This window comes from Podarcis erhardii (genome assembly GCF_964252035.2).
Source record: "Podarcis erhardii genome assembly, chromosome: 13".
NCBI classification, from domain to species: Eukaryota; Metazoa; Chordata; class Lepidosauria; order Squamata; family Lacertidae; genus Podarcis; species Podarcis erhardii.
The window spans coordinates 53,157,721-53,181,635 of NC_138502.1; the positions used below are offsets into that span (position 1 = coordinate 53,157,721).

The window sequence follows — 23,915 nt, forward strand, 5'->3', positions numbered from 1 at the left end:
CGAGGCGGCCGGAGGGAGAGCCAGCCAGCCAGCCAGCCGGCGAGCGAGCGAGCGAGCGAGAGAGGGGTCTCGCCGGCGCCCCACGGAGGGCCACCCCAGTGGCAGGGGGCTTCCTCAGCCGGCGAGGTGAGCCGCCTCCAAGCGGGTTGCCAAAGGGCGAAGCCCTGGAGTCGCCCCGAGGCAGGTGGAAGTCACCTCAACTCCCTTAGCCTCCGAGGGGGCTTGTCCGAACAGGACCGCGTTACCACGAGGGTGTAGCTGGATTCACACGTGCACAGCCAGCACTCGTGTGTGCCCCCATATACACACTGCTGAGAGGTGATCTTAATCTTGTCCCCACCAGAAGCTCTCACGCCAAGAAAGCTCGGCTTCTTCTATGAAACAGGAGTGACAAAGCGCTGGCCCCACACCCAGGGGGCACCCACAACATTGTCGGCCACCTCTGTGCAGGCCCCAGCCCAGGGGCCAGAGCCCAGGGGCCAGGGGCCAGAGCCCAGGGGCCGGCCGGCGTGACCGCATGCTGCCGCTGCACTTCCATTAAGATCAACCAAGACCAAGTCTGGTTTCCTTAAATATATCTATCTATTGGTCTCTTTGAGGCTTTTTGCGACCCCTCTTCTTGGTTCTGTACAAATCCTTTCAAGCAGTTTTGATATGTAAAACTTCAACAGGATTCCTTTAAATTTACTTTTGTTTGATTACTTGTTTCAGGAAATTATACTTTTGTTGTAATTTTAGGTCCGGCTTAAGGTGAAGAAATGCTTTTTGCAAGTCTAATTTCAAGTAGAAAGTGCCCCTCCAATAATAGTAATGTCATGTTTGACATGTTTTTCATTCACACTGATATAAGTAAAAAACCTCCTTTTCCCTTGGGGTACCCAAGAGCCCATATAGATTCCTTTTTATAGGTTCCCTATTGGTAGGAGAAAATAACAGAGGCCAACCAGAGAATATTGAGAAGCAATTACAGATAGGTAGCCGTGTTGGTCTGCCATGGTCAAAACAAAATAAAAAAATTCCTTCCAGTAGCACCTTAAAGACCAACTGAGTTAGTTCTAGGTATGAGCTTTCGTGTGCATGCACACTTCTTCAGATACACAGTGTATCTGAAGAAGTGTGCATGCACACGAAAGCTCATACCTAGAACTAACTCAGTTGGTCTTTAAGGTGCTACTGGAAGGAATTTTTTTATTGAGAAGCAAGGCAGCTAGTAAGCCTGATCTTTATTAAAGCTGTTGCAACAGGGTTCTCCCCACACGCACACGGGGGGCGTGCAACCCCTTATATAGACTTTTTAAATTGCCCACCTTCAAACTCTAGACCACCCCCAGAAACATCATACATACATCACAGAAGGGGTGGTCTAAAACAGAATCCTGAGTGTGTTGTTTATCTCCTGTCTGGCAAGTTACCTGATTGCATTATTTGGGTTTTGGCCACTCTTTTGTTATTAAAGTAAAGGTAAAGGTACCCCTGACCATTAGGTCCAGTCGCGGACGACTCTGGGGTTGTGGCACTCATCTCGCTTTATAGGCCAAGGGAGCCAGCATTTGTCCGCAGACAGCTTCCGGGTCATGTGGCCAGCATGACTAAGCCGCTTCTGGCAAACCAGAGCAGCGCACGGAAACGCCGTTTACCTTCCCACCTGGAGCGGTACCTATTTATCTACTTGCACTTTGATGTGCTTTCAAACTGCTAGGTGGGCAGGAGCAGGGACCGAATAACGGGAGCTCACCCCGTCACAGGGATTCGAACCGCTGACCTTCCGATTGGCAAGCCCTAGAACCTAGGTCACAGTCGCACACCCTGTTCATATCTTGAATGTGCCCTTAACACAGGATTTGTGAGGACAGGATTTGTGAGGAAAGAGACAATGGGGAGGTTTTCCACTTTGATGTTGCAGAGAAGTATTTGAGGTCAATTTATTCAGGACCTTTTCTGCGGTGTTTCAGACATATGGTTTATATATACAGTTATGAACATTTCACCCACATTTAAAACGGCACATTGTTAGCTATTTTAGGTCAGTATACCCTGCAATTAGGGACGTGGGTGGTGCGCTTGCCGATCAGAAGGTCAGCGGTTCAAATCCCTGTGACGGGGTTTCCGTGTGCTGCTCTGGTTCGCCAGAAGCGGCTTAGTCCTGCTGGCCACATGACCCGGAAGCTGTCTGCGGACAAATATCGGCTCTCTCAGCCAGTAAAGCAAGATGAGCACTGCAACCCCAGAGTCGTCCACGACTGGACTTAACGGTCAGGGGTACCTTTACCTTTACGGTGCAGTTCTTTTTAGTTCCCTTTTATATATTTCCTTATTCATATTATTTTAGCATCAAGGAGTAAGCGCATAAAAATATGTACAGAATCCCAAAGAGCTCAGGGAATATCTATTCAACAGAAGACTCTAATGAAGCAAACAATGGCTGTGACAATGACACCTCAGACGCTGACACCCAACAACTTTTGGAGAGGTATGCATGATTTTGAATATTAACTAATTTATTTCAGTATTCAAGAAACATACAATATGACAAATGTGGTGAAATGTTCTCTCTTTATTCTTCCCAAATAGCTGTCCAGCTGTAGTAGCTTGGGGCTGGGGACTGCATGGCACAGACATTACTTTGTATGTCATGTTATTTAAGGATATTAAATCTATTACATGTATTTACTTATATATATTTAATTAAATATTTTAAATAACATTAACTATAACACAAACACTTTAATTTACAATATGGAAATTTAATTCAGTGTGTGCCTTTCATGTTCTTGTGTCTGAGAGGTTGCACCACCCTGCTATAGATAGTGGATAAAAAACTTGTTTTCCTTTCTAATTATTTATTTATATTTCTTATAATGTCTGTGTTAGCATCCAAGATGCCATGAAACAATGTAGAAATATCAAAAGCAATACATAGGTAAAGACGGGTAAAATTAGTCCAATAAAACAGAACCTCCTCATAATTTAGAAGCTGGGGTCATTCAATGGAGCTCATTCAGGTTCAGGACAGACGAAATTGTGACCTGTAGATTAAATGGATTTTAAAAAGAACGGAATAAGCTTAGCCTTTCAGGGATGTACCAGCCATAGCAGCTAAATTAATCTGTGTGTATAGAAGCAGTATATTCTGAACAGCAGATGCTGAGGATGAACATCACCTTCATGCCCTGCTTAGGTTCTTCCAGAAGCATCGGAACACAAGACTTTTGGTCAAATCCACCTGGGCATTTCTTGAGCTCTAACACTTTTTTTCATTTTGTAGTTTGTCCCAAGGAAAAAAATCACCTTGCAGCTGCACCAACAGCCACCCTCTCTTCTCTCATAAAGGGAAAAATGTTCAGTGTCCATGCCCACCCAAGAGTAAGTTCAGTTGTAGTTATTACTCACTTATAAGGGGGCTTTTGCATTTTTTATGGTTTGTGAACCCAGATGTTGAACCAACATGTTGACAAGAGGGGGCAGGGTTTCTGTTGAGGCAGGTAATTAGCTGTGGGAGGAGCTTATCAGAGCTTGCAGGGCAGCAGCTGAAGAAGGAGCAAAAAGGGTTTTCTCGTGTGTGTGTTTCTTTGTGTTTGATCCATCTTTTAGATTTAGGGGAGCTAGTCTCAAACGTTTGTTGGGGGAGACCTAGGGTTTTTTGGGGGGGAGTTATTTTTCCTGTCTGCATGCTTCTTATGATGGAGGACCGCTGTAGCCACCCCCAAGGACACGTTCTCAAGATGGAGAGTGAGGGAACAGCTGCAGTCGCCTGCAGTTCCTGCGCAATGTTTGCCATCTTGCCAAAGGTTGCAGGCAGCTTTACCTGCAGCAATTGCATGTTGATTGCCCTCTTAAAAGACAAAGTCCAGCAACTGGAGGAACGTGTAGCTACGCTCCAAAGAATTGGAGAGCTGGAGCTCTTCTTGGAAGCAACAGAGCACACCGTCTCCACCAAGGAGGAGACAGGGGACTCCCCTGAGAAAGAGGCTAGTTCACCAACACAGGAGCCAGATATATGGAGAAACGTGACTCAAAGAAGCAGGAGGCCCAGGGTTCGCTCTGATTGTTTAGAAATACACAGTCGCTTTGAGGTCCTCTCCCCTAGCATGGAAGACGAAGAGCAGACTCCATTTGAGGATCTCTCCCTCATTACAGTCGATCAGGTATATGAAGACGAGCAGCAAAGTCAGTCCTCAGGGAATGTGCAGGCGACCTTGGAACGGACAGCTCACGGAAGAACCTCGACCAAACCTAAGAGGAGGCGTGTAGTGGTGATAGGGGATTCCCAACTGAGGGGAACAGAAGCAGTGATCTGTGGGCCTGACAAGATGTATCAGGAAGTGTGCTGTTTCCCCGGGGCTAGGATCCAAGATGTAACTGAACGACTGCAAGGAATCATAAAACCCACTGACAAATACCCCTTCCTCTTGGTTCATGTGGGAACCAATGACACTGCAAGCAATAGCCTCCAGAAGATCAAAAGAGACTATGAGGCTCTGGGCAGGAAATTGAAGCAATTAAATGCACAAATTGTCATTTCATCTGTCCTCCCAGTTGAATGACATGGCCCAGGGGGAGAGGGAAAAATAGTGGAAGTGAACAGCTGGCTTCGCAAATGGTGTAAACAGGAACGGTTTGGATTCTTAGATCACGGACTGCAGTTTCTTGAAGATGGACTTCTGGCAAGCGATGGGCTGCACCTCACAACAGTTGGGAGGAATGTTTTTGCCAAAAATCTCAGAAACCTCATCAGGAGGGCTTTAAACTGACTAATGTGGGGGAGGGAGACAGTGCTCCTGAAGGTAGGAGTCTATCAATTGATGAAGATGATCATCTAAATGTCATAGACCAAATGGAGCAAACAGCATGCAGACCTAGTGGTGGGAAGAAAAAATCCTTAAATAAGAGACACAGGGGAATGATTAATGGACTTCAGTGTCTGTACACTAATGCGCAAAGCATGGGAAATAAACAAGATGAGCTTGAGCTCTTGGTACAGCAATCTGAATATGACATAATAGGCATCACTGAAACCTGGTGGGATAAGTCCCACGACTGGAATGTAATAATGGAGGGATACAATCTATTTCAGAGAAACAGACCAGACAAGAAAGGAGGAGGAGTGGCGTTATATGTTACGGATGTGTATACCTGTGAAGAGATCCAAGATTTAGAACCTAAAAGCCAAAGTGAGAGCATTTGGGTCAAAATTAAGGGAGAGAAGAATAACAGGGACCTCATTGTGGGAGTTTACTATAGATCCCCAAGCCAAACGGAGGACATAGATGATGCCTTCCTGGAACAGATGGTCAAGCATGAAAAGGAAGGGAGATAGTAGTAATGGGGGACTTCAATTACCCAGATATTTGCTGGATGTCAAACTCAGCCAAGAGCATAAGGTCAAACAGATTCCTCACTGGCCTTGCAGACAACTTCGTTGCCCAGAAAGTGGGAGAAGCATCAAGAGGAACAGCCATTTTAGATCTGGTCCTAACCAATGTTGATGACCTGGTTAGTGGGTTAGAAGTGGAAGGATCATTAGGCGCGAGTGATCATGCTCTTCTGAAGTTTACTATACAGCGGAAAGGAGCAGCCAAGCATACTAGGACTCAATTTCTTGACTTTAAGAAAGCCGACTTCATGAAACTTAGGGAAGTGCTGGGTGAGATCCCATGGACAGTAATACTAAAAGGAAAGGGAGTTCATGATGGCTGGGAGTTTGTTAAGAGGGAGATAGTAGAAGCACAACTTCAGGCAATATCAATGAGACGGAAACATGGAAGGTGCCTAAAGAAGCCAGGGTGGCTATCTAAAGAACTTTTAACTGAGTTAAGATTAAAAAAGGATGTGTACAAAAAATGGAAAAGGGGGGAAACCACCAAAGAGGAATTCAAACAAATAGCCAGCACGTGTAGACACAAAGTCAGAAAAGCTAAAGCACAGAATGAACTCAGGCTTGCTAGAGAGGTTAAAAGCAACAAAAAAGGCTTTTATGGGTATGTTCGTAGCAAAAGGAAGAACAAAGAAACAGTGGGGTCACTCAGAGGAGAAGATGGTGAAATGCAAACAGGGGACACAGAAAGGGCTGAACTCCTCAATGCCTTCTTTGCCTCAGTCTTCTCCGATAAAGAAAACAATGCCCAACCTGAAGAATTTGGAGCAAATGATTCAGCAGAGCAAACACAGCCCAGAATAACTACGGAGATAGTACAAGAATACTTGGCTAGTTTAGATGTATTCAAGTCTCCAGGGCCAGATGAACTGCATCCAAGAGTATTAAAAGAACTGGCAGATGTGATCTCAGAACCACTGGCAGTCATCTTTGAGAATTCCTGGAGAACAGGCGAAGTCCCGGCAGACTGGAGGAGGGCAAATGTTGTCCCTATTTTCAAAAAGGGGAAAAGAGAGGACCCAAATAATTACCGCCCAGTCAGTCTGACATCAATACCAGGGAAGATTCTGGAGCAGATCATTAAGCAATCAGTCTGTGAGCACCTAGAAAGGAATACTGTGATCACCAATTGTCAGCATGGATTTCTGAAAAATAAGTCATGTCAGACTAACCTGATCTCATTTTTTGACAGAATTACAAGCCTGGTAGATGAAGGGAACGCAGTGGATATAGCCTACCTTGATTTCAGCAAGGCATTTGACAAGGTGCCCCATGATATTATTGTAAAGAAGCTGGTAAAATGGGTACTTGACTATTCTACCACTCAGTGGATTTGTAACTGGCTGACTGACCGAACCCAAAGGGTGCTCATCAATGGTTCCTCTTCATCCTGGAGAAGATTGACTAGTGGGGTGCCACAGGGTTCTGTCTTGGGCCCAGTCTTATTCAACATCTTTATCAACGACTTGGATGATGGACTCAAGGCCATCCTGATCAAATTTGCAGATGACACCAAACTGGGAGGGGTGGCTAACACCCCAGAAGACAGGATCACACTTCAGAACGACCTTGACAGATTAGAGAACTGGGCCTAAAAAAACAAGATGAATTTTAATAGGGAGAAATGTAAAGTATTGCACTTGGGCAAAAAAAATGAGAGGCACAAATACAAGATGGGTGACACCTGGCTTGAGAGCAGTACATGTGAAAAGGATCTAGGAAGTCTTGGTTGACCACAACCTTGACATGAGCCAACAGTGTGACGCGGCAGCTAAAAAAGCCAATGCAATTCTGGGCTGCATCAATAGGAGTATAGCATCTAGATCAAGGGAAGTAATAGTGCCACTGTATTCTGCTCTGGTCAGACCTCACCTGGAGCACTGTGTCCAGTTCTGGGCACCACAGTTCAAGAAGGACACTGACAAACTGGAACGTGTCCAGAGGAGGGCAACCAAAATGGTCAAAAGCCTGGAAACGATGCCTTATGAGGAACGGCTAAGGGAGCTGGGCATGTTTAGCCTGGAGAAGAGGAGCTTAAGGGGTGATACGATAGCCATGTTCAAATATATAAAAGGATGTCACATAGAGGAGGGAGAAAGGTTGTTTTCTGCTGCTCCAGAGAAGCGGACACGGAGCAATGGTTCCAAACTACAAGAAAAAAGATTCCACCTAAACATTAGGAAGAACTTCCTGACAGTAAGAGCTGTTCGACAGTGGAATTTGCTGCCAAGGAGTGTGGTGGAGTCTCCTTCTTTGGAGGTCTTTAAGCAGAGGCTTGACAACCATATGTCAGGAGTGCTCTGATGGTGTTTCCTGCTTGGCAGGGGGTTGGACTCGATGGCCCTTGTGGTCTCTTCCAACTCTAGGATTCTATGATTCTAAGATTTCCTTCACTATTTCACATCCTCCAGTCCTGTGTAACAAACAAAAAATACCAAAGCATAATAAGAAAAAATGATTCAAAATTGTCAGGTTGACTAAATTAAAGTAATTTGTCCCTTGAAACAGTGTTTCTTTTTGCTCTTATCCTTTTATTTTGAAATAATATTTTTGGAAGCTCAAGAGCTCATTTTGTGACTGTTCTAAAGTCATATTGGGCCACTACAATTACATATTTTCTTTTTTTATCCAAATTTACTGTCTGTTTTCATAATGCTATGGGTTTGCAGCATTTCTGTGGGGGAGTTGGTTGACATAAACTTTCATATTTTTTTCTGGTGACTAAAGAGTTTAATCTTGGATTTTGTTTTGTTTTTCAAATCTTGATTAAAGAGGCTAATAAACATTAGTTCAAACAGCTTGTCAATACAATAGCATGATTGAAAATGGAGAACATTTCTTTTGAAATAATTGCATTGAGGTTACATACTGAAGAATGGATCTGTGTTGGATAAGGGCAATAAATACAATTAGAATTTCACAGAAATAAGAGATTCTTCAGCTGTGGGAAAATTACATTTCCCATACTTGGCTCCCGTTATAGGTTAGCTTTGCTATATCTTTTCAATTTATAAAAAACAAATTGTAAATTATGTTCCAGTAATTTTCACTAGTATGTCTGTAATATAAGGTGTGATCTCATGAAAGTTAAGCACATTCAATTCCTATTGATTTCGATATACCCCCTCCCCATTTTCCTGGAAAACTGCCAGCAAGTATGGTCTTAACAAATTAACTGCATCTGCTGAATAAATACGACCAATACAGCAAACATGAAATTGCATAGCATGAGCTTTGTAAAGTCATTCTGACGATGTGTTGCATTGTTTATTTGTCCTCTTGTGTGTATTTTCCAGAAAGTTTCACTAGACTCATCTGTAATTTGATAGGGCTGAGCCTAATGACTCCATTTTGCTTAGTGCAAAGAGTCTGCATCACTTTATCAAGGTAAATATGAGGGGCGGGAATGTTTTCTGAATAACAAACTGAAAAAAGGCTGCAATCCTAACCCCATTTTCCCAGGAGTAAGCCCCACTGAATTTAATATGATTTATTTCTAATGGTTAGAATTGCACTGTAACACAGTACTTTCCCATGTTTTTAAGCAAGACCCACAAGTAAACCTACTCATCCTTTCAAGACCCACTAGTAAACTAACTCCACTTCGTTCACACCTGGGCCAGCACAGATGCTGCCTGTGCTCCCGTCCGCTGCCTGAGATGACTGGAGATCGCCCAGTGAAGAATACACATCCCTTATTGTGCGGACCACCCAGGAATATTTAGGGACCACATTGTGAGGTGGAACATAACATAATAACTGGAGTAACAAATTATGGTACAGCCTACAGTCAAATTTGATGTGATGTTAATCATGTGGTTCCCCTCCCCTTTCATTACTACATTACATTACTGGAGATGCTTATCAGGATCAGGAGGGTTGCAGGAGCAGGAGAGGCTTCAACCCTTTACCACAGTCGTGATCCAGATTAGGGCCGCTACGGCTTCTGTTGCATTGGAAGGAAAAATCACGTTCTTTGTAACAAGTGGAATCCCTTCTGAGGCATGCAAAGTATTTTGCCATGTGTTAGCACCATGCCGCTGTGCCATTTTTGTACTTTGCAAGGTATTAATATTGGTGATACATTGCACTGCACTGATGTACCAGTACAAAGGGGGACTGACAAAGGAGTAAGCAATACCTGGTTCCTCAGTTTGAGTCCTCCACCTGCACAGAGATATCCACAGGAACGAACAATGATGCATGCTTATTCTTATTTATTGAATTTATATACTACCGTATATATAAAGAGGTCTCATGGCAGTTCACAGAAAAGAGCAACATAAAAACCACAGTATATATAATCAAAATAAAAACAACAACCCAATAACACCCCCACACACACGCACACACCAAAAAAGAACCACAATTTAAAAGAGCATCGGATGTCAATCAGATCAACCAAAGGCCTGGTTAAAAAGAAACGTTTTTGCTAGGCACCTCAAGGTGTACAATGAAGGCACCAAGTGAACTTCCCTGGGGAGAGCATTCCACAACTGGGGAGCCACTGCAGAGAAAGGCCCGTTCTCATGTTGCCGCCCTCCGGACCTCTTGAGGAGGAGGCACATGAAGAAGGGCCTCAGAAGATGATCTCAGGGTTCGGGTAGGTTCATATGGAAGCAGGCGGTCCTTGAGGTATTGTGGTCCTGAGCCGTTTAAGGCTTTATAGGTCAAAACCAGCACTTTGAATTGGGTCTGGAAACAAATTGGTAGCCAATGCAATTGGACCAGGATCGGTGTACGATGCTCAAACCGTCTTCCTCTGGTGAGCAACCTGGCCACCAAATTTATGCACCATCTGAAGTTTCCGAACCATCTTCAGAGGAAGCCCTACTTATAACACATTTCAGTAATCTAACCTTGAGGTTACCAGAACATAGAGAACAGTAGTCAGGCTGTCCCTGTCCAGATAGGGGCGTAGCTGGGCCACCAGCCGAAGCTGATGGAAGGCACTCCGGGCCACTGAGGCCACCTGAGCCTCGAGGATCCAGGAGGACCCCCAAGCTACGAACCTGCTCCTTCAGAGTAAGTGTAACCCCATCAAGAGCAAGTGATCTCCCACCCATCTGGTCTAGGGAATGCCCCACTAACGGGGCCTCTGTCTTATCTGGATTGAGCTTCCCTTTGTTGGCTCTCATCCAGTCCATGACCGAGGCAAGACACTGGTCCAGCACTTGCACTGCAGATGTAAAGGAGAAACAGAGCTGAGTGTCATCAGCATACTGCTGACAATGTACTCCAAACCTCCGGATAACCCCACCCAGCGATTTCATGTAGAAGTTAAACAACATGGGGGATAGGATTGAGCCCTGCGGAACCCTAAATTGAAGGTTCCACGGGGCTGAAAAGCACTCCCCAAGTCACACCCTCCGGGAACGACCATCCAAGTAGGACTGGAACCACCACAAAGCGATGCCAGCCACCCCTAGTTTGGAGAGTCGCTCCAGATATATGCACTTGTGCCGGCCAATGAATGCTTTTGTGCAGAAACAGGATTCATTCAAAACAGGGGAAATGTGTTCTGCCAATTTCTCCATGAGCTTTTCTAACACTTAATTGGGGTTGAGAAGGAGGCAGGCTTTAAAAGCTAAAGGGAACTTCTCCAGGTTGCATCCACTAACTCTATTTCACTATCAAGCTAGATGCCTCTAAACTGTCACTATTTTGCAGGAGATTGAAGTGCATACCAGGAAATTTAGATTTGAACATTTAAAGCACTGTCTCCTGTCTCCACATTTTTAAAAAAAGAAGCAGGAAAGTGGTGAGGAAATACATTGACAAGTGCAGAATGAACAAATGATAAATGGAAATGTAAAAACACCCCACCAGAAAATCAGAATGAATGTTCATTGTTGTATAACCTCCCTGCAAACAAATCAAAATGAAAGCTCAATAAAGACAGGATGAGTAAGATTTGTTCAAGCAAATTGGAGTGAATGCTTGAAAAATCTGGAGGAGCCATCTTATTGAAATTAGAACCAGAATATTGTACAGTATACCTGAAAGCAGTAAACAGCATCAAGCCCATAATAGAACCAACAGTCTGGGCTTTCTGGGGTGTCTAAGTTGGAGTAGCTAACTTAGCTGTTTGTTCAAAGTTTTATATGACTAGAATGTAATTCTAGAATAATTCTCTTTGTTGCTTTGCAGGGCGAGCTCTGCTCAGAAAGTTGTGTCTTGGGTGACCCTGTTCCTACTGTTTTTTGGTGCGCTTCTTCCTACGGGGCTAAGTATACACTGAGTATGCACTGGTGTACATTATGGCTAGCCATGTTTACAAGGACATAAGATTCACATAATTCAGTGGAACTTACTGTACTAGTCTATGCTGGACGTGGATGGCACTGTAGTCTAAACCACTGAGCCTCTTGGGCTTGCCGATCGGAAGGTTGGTGGTTCTAATCCCCACGATGGAGTGAGCTCCCATTGCTCTGGCCTAGCTTTTGCCAACCTAGCAATTCGAAAGCATGCCAGTGCAAGTAGATAAATAGGTATCGCAGTGGCAGTAAGGTAAATGGCATTTCCATGTGCTCTGGGTTCCGTCACAGTATTCCATTGTGCCAGAAATGGTTTAGTCCTGCTGGCCACATCACCTGGAAAGCTGTCTGGACAAACGCCAACTCCTTCAGCCTGAAAGCGAGATGAGCGCCGCAACCCCATAGTCGCCTTTGACTGGACTTAACCATCCTGGGGTCCTTTACCTTTACCTTTCACTAGCCTATGCACGTCTGTTCGCAAGTAACTCCCAGTGGGGCCTACTCACTATGAAGTGTGTTTAGAATTGCAGGTTTGTCAGCATGCTGAGGATAGTAACCTTAAATTGATGGGCACAAAGAGGACTTTGGTTACCTGTCCTTTTATGTATTAGCTATTACTCATGTGATTTAATAACATGTTTTATAGAGCAGGGAATGGAAAGTTGGAGTTACTGTGAAATGTCTTTCTGGTCAGCATAGAATGGCACATACATGAATGAATTAACTCATCTTCTAGAGGCAGGCTAATTTTTTTAAAAAATAAAACATTGCTAAGACCAGCCAGAATGGGAGGTGGCCTTCCTGTAACCGCCAGATATGAGCAAAGCTGCTAGCGGCAGGTAGAGGATAGTAAAGTTGTCTGACCTTTCCAGAGTACTGTGCAAATGCAGATTGAGAGAAGCTGCCCCCTAATCCTAGGTTTGAGCTAGGTGGGGTGCGTACAAGGTGGATCTGACAGGAACAGGATGCAAACCCGTTTTCATCTGCTGCTCCATGTGGGAGGAGAACCTAAGCCACAACCCACTGGAACATCTTCCTGCCAGAAGCTGCTTCTGCAGAAGCACATTTGTCCACTTAAGCGAAGGTGGACAGGTGAGCCCAGGTGATTACCCTGCATATAGATTCTAGCGGGGTGCAGGTGTGTAAAGCTGTGGTGGTGATTCCACACACTAAGTGATATTGATGCCTGTTGGAGGACTCTGGGCTTTTGCCTGGTATGCAAGCATGATTCAGTCCCTGCCTGACCTGCTGATAGTGTCAAGGTACCTTCCTACTCAGGGACTCCTGTTTGAAGGAGGCAGACAAGGATTCTGATTTTCTTAAGGGCTCTGTGTAAGTCAGGTACACCCTGAGGCCCCGCCTGATGTCCAGTGTATGCCATTTCCTTCCCTCATGGTGAATTGGGTGGAAAACAATTTGGGTGACATGATGGCCTTATTCTTATGAAAGGAAAAGTCTAAAAGTTGAGTTATGGTTCAAGGCTACCCTGAGTAGCATGTGCAGATAGCAACTGGCTTAAGAACCCCCTTTGGCTCCCTGGCTACGCAAAGGGATTTGAACTCTATTCTCCACAGTCCTGACCCAGTACTCAGTCTAGTTACCTTAACTCTGGTTTCCGCTAGTGCTGATGAGAGAGCCTTTGTTCTTGCCTGGCTTCTGCATTCTTAACCCCTGCACTGCTCCAAGTGTTTTACTTGGGAACACAATGTGTGAAATAAAAGAAACAGATAAAGCCATGTTATGGGTAAGCTAAAGGCTAACCTACCCATGTAGCAGCACTTTTTTCAGGAGGTACTGCAACAACTTCATGGTTAGTGCTGGCACCTATTTTTCTAGAAAAAAATCACCGCCATGTAGGATGACATACTGAGATTGTTGCCATGTTTAATCTGCTGAGAAAGAAGAAAATAATCAATCTTGTTAATACAAAGAGGGTTTTTATTACTATTATTAATAGGTGCTACCTACATGGGACTATTTGATGGAAATAAATTTCAGATTTTTGGAGAAGAATGGAGGGACTTCTCTATTTGTGATCTCATCCAGGTGATTTTTTGTTTTGCTTTGTTACAACAATCTCCCTAGGTAAAATAGGAGAAATTATAGTGCACATATTATGTTTATGCATTATCTCATTTCAATTTGCAGCCAGAACAAATGCTGTCCTTGAAGGTTTCACAGACAGAATGTCTTATGATCTCTTTTGTGTTGAGAGCAGGATTACACCTTTTTCTAATCCTGCATCTGTTTCATAGAACCATAAGGGACCCCAAAGTTATCGAGTCCAACCCCCTGCTATGCAGAAATCTCAACTAAAGCATTTAGCATACCTAAGCCAGTGAAGCAGGGCTTTTTTTCCAGCCGGAGCTCACTAGAGCTCAACTCTGGCACATCTCAGGTGGGTGCCATTGCCGTTCTAAAAGAACAAGAGGAAAGTTCATGGTGAGCTCCAGCAACTATTTCTTTCGAAAAATAGCACTGCAGTGAAGCTTTTTCTGACTTCATGCCAGGGACAGCTTACCAGCTTATGTCAGTTTAAATGCATAAGAGCAGGGCCAGTAAAAAAGGTGGCGACCCTAATTTTGGCAAAGCCAAAGATTTCCAGCTTGGCTAATATTAGGGAGTCTCATCCTCAGAGCACCTTACCTTTGTGAGCATTCAGTGATGCTTGCATTAGCTTTTTTTAAAATCACGTTTGTACTGGCAAGATCCCTGCACTAAAGGCAGATTATAGGTCAGCTGCAGAACCTTCTGATTTTGAACTTTGAGGAAATACCTTAGTACGGGGGTGAATGCAATGAGGACTATCTCCACGGCAGTGGCATGCGGTCAATGGACTAGGGGGACTAGCCTAGTCCACTAAATGTTCCTGGTAAATTAGAGTATTAAAAGTATTAAAGCCTTGAGCCTCCTTCCAGGAAACTTCTGCCCAGCTTAGGTAGGGAGTAGGGCTGGGCGATACCTGGTTTTCAACATTACGATATCTAAAATAAGGCTGGAGCTATGTAGAGGTGAACATGGTGCTGGCAACTGCTATTACTTATGGGTCTAACTCTAAAACTGATAAAATTTTACTTAACATATTGTTACAACTGTTATGTTATAGTACTACTGTACCAATAATAGTACATTTTCTCTAAAATTAAAGCTGTGGAAGTAATTAGTAGCATAGATACCAAAGGTTCCCTAAAAATTTAATTACATTACTAAACAAGAAAAAAGCAAATTCAGTGTCACACTTTTAGATACTCAAATATAATTCACTATCGAGTCTTAGTTGAATGTATACATCGCGCAACACCAGTTATTTGATTGTTTGTTAATTTTCTTTTCTAATCGAGGCCAAAATAGAAAGAATGGAATGGATAAATTTTAGCAGAACAAAATATAAACAAAATTTATATTTTAATTGTGAGGAAAATTTGCATTTCTTTTATAAACCAGGCCAAACCGGAAACCATGGGTAAAATTTTACAGAACAAAATTATTAAATGAAATGTTTGTTTTTTTGTGTGTTTTTTTTGCAAGTGAAATTTGCATTTTGGTATTCTGTGGCAGTAGTGATGCCCTTTGTATCTGAAGAACATTGCCAGCCAAGCTGAACACACTTTCAGATTGCACACTTGTTCTTGGGATAGCCAAAAACTTATTTGCAAGCTCTTTCAACATTGGGAAGGATGCCTAATGCACCTTCCACCCCATCCGAGGGCATTTGTAAGTGTCCACTCTTGGCGTAGCCATCTAGGAGAAAATGAGCAGCATAAGGAGGGGGGGAGACCCAGAAGAGGCTCAAACGCAAAGGGGGGGGGGTTCCTTTTACTCTGAAGCAACTTGCAAGCCAACAAGCATCTCAAGAGCGTATTTCCCTCCTGTTGGCGTCAGGGGAGGGAAGAGCCAAAGACTCACAGAGTTAACTTGGGGCTGGCAGCGTGGGCTGCTTCTACCCCAAAGAAAGGCACACACAACAAACACTGGGTGTTCCCCCCCCCCTTTTTTTTATTCTGAAGAAACATCTGAAAACACAGAGAGAGAGAGAGGCAGGGAAGGCGAATTGGGGCTCATTCACAGAGCAAGGAGGGGAGAGAGACTGAGCTCAAGCAGCCTCTGCGCAGCCCTGGCCTGGCTCCGAAAGAAGCATCACTGGGGGAGTCAGGGAGACACCATCCCACCCCCCAAGCAGGGCAGTTTTAACAAGGGGGCGGCTGCAGCTTACAGAAAACAAAGTGAGGACTGTTGGCTGGGTTAATAAAAAACGCTGTGCTTTTAGCCCGGCTGGTGGCTGCGCCCCCCCACCCCGCCATCGGGAGGGGGGCAGACACCCGGACACGCAGGCAGGTGGAGGGGGGTGGCAGAAGAGGGCCAAATGCCAAAGGAAGGGGCTCCCGAAGTCTGAACTGCCGGCTTGAAGCCAACTCCCAGCCTGGCGCCCTGAAGCAGGAGCCTGGCGGGAAGAGGTCGCTGCTTGCCGGCTGGCTGGCTAGACAGGGAGGCGGAGAGCTAACCGGTTCTCAAAGCTCTGCTGGGCGATATTTCACTCAGCCGGCTGCAGTCATTCGTAGCAATTTCTTGCTGCTGCGGGAGGCAGGGAAGAGCTGACCGAGATGGAGTTAGCATCCACAGGAAGAAGCATCGGCTTCCTGGTTTTTCCAGTACTGTGATTTTTTTAATACCACAAAAAACACGATATGCGATAAATTGCAAGCACATTTTTTAAAAAAACGATTATCACAATTTGATCTAAAACCTGGTATTAGATAAAATAAAATTTTTTTTCTTTCCAGTAGCACCTTAAAGACCAACTGAGTTAGTTCTAGGTATGAGCTTTCGTGTGCATGCACACTGTGCATGCACACGAAAGCTCATACCTAGAACTAACTCAGTTGGTCTTTAAGGTGCTACTGGAAAGAAAAAAAATTTTATTTTGTTTTGACCATGGCAGACCAACACGGCTACCTATCTGTAACTGGTATTAGATGATATAGCACAGCCCTCCTGGGGAGGCCTGATGCTCCAACGAGGTCCAAGAGCCCTTCTGCATCCTGCCAGAGGCCTGGCGCCTCCTTCCCAAAGCCCATGAAGCTTCTGCCCAGCTTAGGGAAGGAGGTGCGAGGCTCATGCAGGCATGCGATGCTGCCCCCCCCCCATCACCCTTGCAAGCTGGTGCCTCTGTGACCCTACAAAAAATTTCACCACACACCACTGCTCTAAGGGCCAAACCAGATCAGCTACATTAATTCAGTTAGCATATTGTTTAGTATGGCCCAGCATTTTTTCCTGCACCAAGATTTTCTGGCATGGGCTACTTAGATCTGACCCTACCCAAAAGCCACTGGGTGTTTTGTCTTTGGCATCAGTGGCTGAATTATTTAAAAATGGGGGGGGGGGGTAATTATAAAATCCAATTTAAACATGTTTACTCAGAATAAGAGTTAGTTTGCTTATATTCCACTTAGAGCTGCTTACCCCTCCAAAGGATTGTTTAACTTCTCTTAACCTCAACAAAGCTACTGCATTAGTTGCTTCAAGACCATTTGCTGGGACCCAAATGTGCATAGGATATTGGTGTAATGAGAAGCATGAGACTCTTATTTCCATTATTTTACTTTCTTGCCTTTGTGCAATGATCTCTTTGGTGTAAGCTTGTTTCTAATTAAACTTGCTTCTTCCCCCCTTTTTTATATACAGGGTGAAACACAAGATCTGAGATCCCTAATGTAAGAACAAGTTTAAAATAATTTATGTAAATATTTGGCAAGTGCCTGTAACTTATTTCCTTGTCCATCTGACACACCTTCCCCCTCTCTCCTGGCTCCCACCCAGGGCCTAAACAAACTCACAGCTCACCCACAAAAGTTTCACAAAGATTATGAGACTGCCCTCAGGCTGCCCACAGCTGTGTCCCATTTAGTCAACTGCACTCCCCATACCCAGGTCTGAAGGGACTTGGTAAGAGGATATATTAATTATATTTTAATGGGGGGGCGGGGCTAACAACGAAAGAATGGCTGGTGCCGGTTTTAAAAACATGGGGCTAGCACATAGAGAGCCCTACTAGCAGAGTATTAAGTCCCATTGTTAGACAGATTAATGAAGCCTAGGAATATTAACTTTTTATTCCATTCAGCTATATGAAGCAGCTGATTCCCCATTTCGGCCCCTTTTCAATGAAACAGACCACAGGCTGCAAAGTAAGTTTAAAATGCTTTAGTTTCTAGGTCCCAGACATGCATCTTTGCTTATGCAAGAGCAATAAAAGAATGCAGGTAAAAATATTCTTAGAATTGCAGCAAAGCAGCCTCAGACACATGCACTCCAGAACATATATGCACAACTAAAGGAACAGTGCTTTGTATGGTACTTTCCTCTATTATTTTCCCCCAGCAAGGCAAATAACATCTTGGAAAGAAAAGCACTTGAAATTGCACCTCTGAAGGAGCAGGTGAATAAGTTACAATTGCGGCTTCATGATGTGAGATCTGGTATGAAGGACATTGCCCATCATGCTGTCAGTAAAGTACTGGAAGGATATACTAGCAAAGGCATTACAAGATGGGTAAGATGAAGTAATGTGATTTGTAAACAACTGTCAGACTTTTGTATCTATTTTACTCTAATCAACTGTACCATACCTACTTGACAACTGTGCCATAAGTTGGATGGTAACACTATGCCACTCCATTGCACACTGCAGCACATAGGCACAACCTTTTGCCTTGTGATTTCTTAGCTTCCATCTCATGAAGCTGAAGAACAAGCAACATTCCAAGGGAGGGAGGCAAGAGTGTCGGCCTCATTCTACCTATGCTATAGTCAGGCACAATAACAGAAATGCCAACGAGAACCCTTTATTATCTGCACCTTCTAAGGTGCAGGTTGCCTCCCCTGCCCCCCAATGAATAATTATAGTTTTTTTATTTCTGAAAAACTGCAGTCACAATTTAATATTATTCTTCAGGTTGCCCATTGTTTCTTTAAAGTTTTCCTATTGTGGTAATGATAAATGAATTATACCTCTTATCCATTGACAGAGTATTGAAAAGATGCTTAAAAAACTAATGGAAAAGCTGGATGAAGATGACGTCCAAATGCCTGACTATGCCCTCAAATCAGCAGGTATTAGAAACAGTTGTTAAGCAAACTTGCCCATGGTATTTTTTGTTATTCAAACACAGGACTCTGTCAATATCACTGTGATCATTACGATGTTGGTTCTGGTAAGCAGTTTCCACCAGTAAGATGCAGTATTCTGCCCTTAAATTGGGAGGGCAAGGCCTGCTGACATTTTCCTGATTATTATTATTATGCATTACTAACAGACCGACTAGGGACGCGGGTAGCGCTGTGGGTAAAACCACAGAGCCTAGGGCTTGCCGATCAGAAGGTCGGCGGTTCGAATCCCCGCAACGGGGTGAGCTCCCGTTGCTCGGTCCCTGCTCCTGCCAACCTAGCAGTTCGAAAGCATGTCAAAGTGCAAGTAGATAAATAGGTGGGAAGGTAAACGGCGTTTCCGTGTGTGTGCTGGCTCGCCAGATGCCGCTTAGTCACGCTGGCCACGTGACCCAGAAGTGTCTCCGGACAGCGCTGGCTCCCGGCCTCTTGAGCAAGATGAGCGTGCAACCCTAGAGTCGGACACGACTGGCCCATATGGGCAGGGGTACCTTTACCTTTACCTTTACCAGACTGACTGGGGACATAGCCTTTAAAAATTCCTCCCATGCATAAATGCCCTTTTCAGTAGTCTCCCATCTCCACAGTGTGTTTTCCTTCTCTAGACTATGAGAAAGTGCATTTGTGGACAAACTGCCTCCATTAGCCACTCGCACAGCTAAAAGTAAGCACACACATGCACTTTGGCAGAGCCTAGACTCTCTGCATAGTCTTCTGTGACAAGCTATACTACTGTTGTGTGCCTGAAATATCAGAAGTATTATTCTACAACTGTTTGCTTTTAGGTGCCAACATTGTTCAGTCCAGAACTACTAGAAGCTACCGCCATGAGGGAGGGAAATACTTCTGGATGTCCTTCGTCATGCTTCCTTTTGTGAGGTCTCCAGATGTAATTCTTGAGGTAGAAATCAACTTTCAAGAAAGTATTCATGTTTTCTTATTTTGGATATTTTCTTTCTACACTACTTTTCCCACTTATGTACCGATAACCATTTTATTCCTTTTCAGTATTTTCTGTCCAAAACCTTTGTCACTGATTATGCCTGGCAGGCCAATGCTCTTGTAAAATCCTAAGGAGCGTTTCCTAAATTCTCTGGGATTTAGGAATGATTAATTTGAAAATTGCCTCGAGTCACAACTTTTTCAGGGCTCATCTTGCCTTTTAGCGTTCAAAACTGTGCAGTGTGAGCTATGCAGTTTTGTAGACAAGCTGAGAAATGAGTCATGAGTGCGACAGTAGCGAAGAAAAGGGACAATGGGAGCTATAAGATAAATGTCAGAGCATGAAGTCAAATAAAAGATTGATGGTAAAAGAAAATTAATGGTGGGGTGTTTTCTCTGGATATTTAATTTTTAAAGTCATGCACATATTGCACGCATGTAAATGGGGGGGTTCCGTGTACTGCAGAACATTGGGGTAGTGTACAGCAACATAGAAATCCATTTAGAAGCAATATAGAATGACTCAAGCACCATTTAAAGAACTGCATAGGCCTGCTGGTATAAAAAAAAGTATTCAAGAGACATTTCAAAGTCAAATGCAAGGAAGCCCAGTGAATTTCTGCTGCAGGAGAGTTCCACAGCACTGGGGCAGCGATGCTTAATGTCTGACTTTTGACTGTTTGCTGGCTTTTTCAATAGTGTTTCAAATATACATGATTTCACTTAAACACGCAGTGCCTTGGAACGTAACCTGAAGTAAATTGCCTTTAATGTCAATTTTAACTACATGGACAAATTTAAATTCATTTGCTTTGGCTGAATTATAGCACCTATAACCTTAGCCACATAATATATAACCCATTCAGAATTTCTCTGCTCTCTTGCAGCCCAATTACCACCCTGGAAACTGCTGGTCTTTCCCTGGGAATCAAGGTGAAGCGGTTGTCAGGCTAGCCAAGGAAATTATTCCAAAATCTGTTACAATAGAGCATATTTCTAAGAAGGTCTCCCCAACAGGAGAGATTTCTAGTGCTCCCAAAGACTTTGCCATTTATGTAAGTGTAATATTCCAGTTTTCAGATTTGAGTTAGGGAATGAGTATTTTTCAAAGCAAATTATGAAATTATTATAACATGCAACTTGGATTTTTTTCTCTTTAACATTTCTCTATAACATTTAAACAGTAGTATTTTTAATTGTATTGATAACTTAAAGAAATTAGCTGAAATAATTTCCCAATGCTTTGAACATCTTATGTGCATGCAGCTACAGTTCAGGGGTCCTGAACGTTCTTGCTAACCCATTAACAGCAGAAGCATATGTATCAAAAGTAAATCCTAGATCTACTTACCTGGGCGTTGGTAGGCCTTACTTCTGAGTAAACATGCTGTAAATGGTTTGTGCCAGTTATGGGGAACTTTTGGCCCTCCAGATGTTGCTGCTTTACAAATCACATCAGCCCTAGCAAGTGTGGCCGATATGTGGGCTGCTAGCTAGCATAGTTGTCATTGGAAACTGTGCATTTGTTTTCTGATCTAACCTATTTCTTGAGTGCTGATGATATGCTTTTTACTGTCCCCCCTCAAGGGACTAAAAGAGGAAAAGGAGGAGCAAGGAACTTTCCTAGGCCAGTTTCTTTATGACACTGAAGGAGATTTAATCCAAACATTCCAACTGAAGGTATGTTGAATATGATGGGAAATCGCCACAAAATTCTAATAAATGCAGTTGTTAGCTCGTTGGGTAATAATAATAATAATAATAATAATAATAATAATAATAATAATAAAATTTATTTATATCCCGCCCTCCCCAGCCAAAGCTGGGCTCAGGGCGGCTAACAACAATCAAATAATCAAACAATCAAATAATCCAACATTCTAAAAACATTTCATTATAAAAATTAATTAAAATCAAATTAATGGCAACCATTAAGCAAAATTCTGTGCAGGTTGCCAGAGGAGGGATTCGGGCTGCGCCCTGACCAAAGGCCTGGTGGAACAACTCTGTCTTGCAGGCCCTGCAGAAAGATGTCAGGTCCCTCAGGGCCCTAGTCTCTTGTGACAGAGTGTTTCACCAGATTGGAGCCGCAGCCGAGAAAGCCCTGGCTCTAGTTGAGGCCAGCCTAACCTCTCTGAGGCCTGGGACCTTCAGGATGTTTTTATTTGCAGACTGTAGTGTTACCGGAAAAATCCGAGGGCTCCCTCGGACAAAAAGTAAAGACACCAACCAGAGTAAATTGGAGCAAATCAGCAGCCTGTAGGCTTAGCCTTTATTGAACTGTTGCAACAGGGTGTTCCCCTCACTTGCAGGAGAGAGGAAAGACACAGAAAAATGGTGTGCAAGACCTTATAAAAACTTTTGAAATTCCCATCCTGTAGGTCAAGCCCACCCCCAGAAACATCATGCATACATTACAGAAAGGAGGGGTTGAGGGAGGAGTTGTGGTGGTAACCTGAGTGTCCTGTCACCTGGCTGGTTCCCTTCTCCCCCTCCCCATGAGTCATTTTCAGAAGACAAAAGGTAGTCACAGTTTCCTGCCCCCTGAGGGAAGATCTGATCAGTGTCCTTTGTTTCAGTCCATGCTGAATCCACTCCCATATGCAAGTTCTTTGACATCTTGATTGTCTTCTGTCTGGGATCATCAGGGTTGGCATAGCAACTGGGCAGAGCTCCTGAGGATGTGCTGGGATGGTGAAGGGATTATGGTGCCCTGTATCAAACCTTCCCCATTTTGTAGTCCTTCCTTCATTGAGTAAAATAAAAGTGGAACAGTGCAAATCTGATGTATGGTTGATTTTCTATGAATTTATAACAGAAGTGTAGCGTATGTAGTGTGTGAGTGTGAGTGTGTGTGAAGTTTGTACAAACTGAATGATTGGGGTGGGGTGGGGGGTTCCTGCTACAGTAGGTTCCTCTGTGGGGCATACCAGGAGAGGCGGTAATGAATACTCTTGGCCCATGTGATCTGTGTGTCTTTATGATCACCAATACCTTGTGGGTAAAAGTCAGAAAAACAGAAGTCTGTTTCTGGAAGTCTGGCTATATGATTATCTTATATTTTGTGTCAGGGAAAACTTAACTGATGGATAATTTCATTCAGCTGCACCAATAGGGCAAGAATTAATATGCTTACTTTCTTTACTTTCAGAATGAATCGTCTGAATCTATGAGTTATGTGAAACTGAAAGTGCTGAGCAATTGGGGACACCCAAGCTACACCTGCATTTACCGCTTCAGGGTGCATGGAAACCTCCAGTACATCTAGAGGCTCTGCGAAGGGAGCCCGCTGGTCTAGAGATAAAGCCCAAGCCTCACAGGGCTGAACTGAAGAGAATTTGCTGTGCTCCTTTTTCAGTTATAAAAGAAATATGCAGCAACAGTTAACAGCTTGTGGAAAGTTGCTTTATTTGTCACTTTCATAACTGCATGGAAAATGCATGGCTGAATTTTAAGATCTTTAGGGAACAAAAATTGGGAAGGGGGTGGAGGTGTCCTCCATATAGGATGGCTTTTCTTTTTAGGCTTTTCTGAATGAAGTGGAAACAAAACAAATTCCTTCCAGTAGCACCTTAAAGACCAACTAAGTCAGTTCTTGGTATGAGCTTTCGTGTGCATGCACACTTCTTCAGATACACTGAAACAGAAGTCACCAGACCCTTCTATATAGTGAGAAGGTGGGGAGGGGTATTACTCAGAAGGGTGGTGGGAATGGGTGATTGGCAGATAGCTGTGATGAGCCTGTTGACGACTCTTAACGACTGCAATAGGTCTTACAGGAAAAAGCAAGGGGTGAAAAGGTGAAAAATGGCTTTGTCATGTATAATGAGATAAGAATCCAAGGTCTTTGTTCAGACCAGGTTTCTCCATGGTTTTAAGTTTGGTGATAAGTTGTAATTCAGCAGCTTCTCTTTCCAGTCTATTTCTGAAATTCCTTTGTAGTAAAACAGCTACTTTGAGATCTTGTATAGAATGTCCTGGGAGATTGAAGTGTTCTCCTACTGGTTTCTCTGTCTTGTGATTCCTGATGTCCGATTTATGTCCGTTTATTCTTTGGCGTAAGGTCTGGCCTGTTTGTCCAATATAGAGAGCTGAAGGACACTGTTGGCATTTGATGGCATACACAATGTTGGACGATGAGCAATTAAATAGTCCCGAGATGGTAACTCCTAACC

At 43.7% G+C, this 23,915-nt stretch overlaps 2 protein-coding genes across 3 annotated transcripts in view; one reads left to right on the forward strand and one right to left on the reverse strand.

The window, feature by feature from the left end:
- The window catches only part of UPP1 (uridine phosphorylase 1), a 122,133-nt gene that overhangs the window by 32,414 nt on the left and 65,804 nt on the right, over nt 1–23,915 (reverse strand). The gene's annotated exons all lie outside the window — the stretch shown is intronic.
- SUN3 (Sad1 and UNC84 domain containing 3) lies at nt 40–23,127 on the forward strand. Of its 2 annotated transcripts, none has more exons than XM_081835104.1 (13): nt 40–126; nt 2,330–2,470; nt 3,266–3,363; nt 8,671–8,761; nt 11,525–11,580; nt 13,589–13,677; nt 17,317–17,345; nt 18,013–18,184; nt 18,660–18,744; nt 19,584–19,699; nt 20,628–20,795; nt 21,328–21,420; nt 22,892–23,127. In XM_081835104.1, the coding sequence occupies exons 2-13, from the start codon at nt 2,355–2,357 to the stop codon at nt 23,006–23,008; spliced, it is 1,230 nt and encodes a 409-aa protein (XP_081691230.1). In that variant the 5' UTR covers nt 40–126; nt 2,330–2,354; the 3' UTR covers nt 23,009–23,127. The 2 variants fall into 2 exon arrangements, with proteins under 2 accessions (XP_081691230.1, XP_081691231.1); XM_081835105.1 differs by lacking the exon at nt 40–126 and adding an exon at nt 178–318.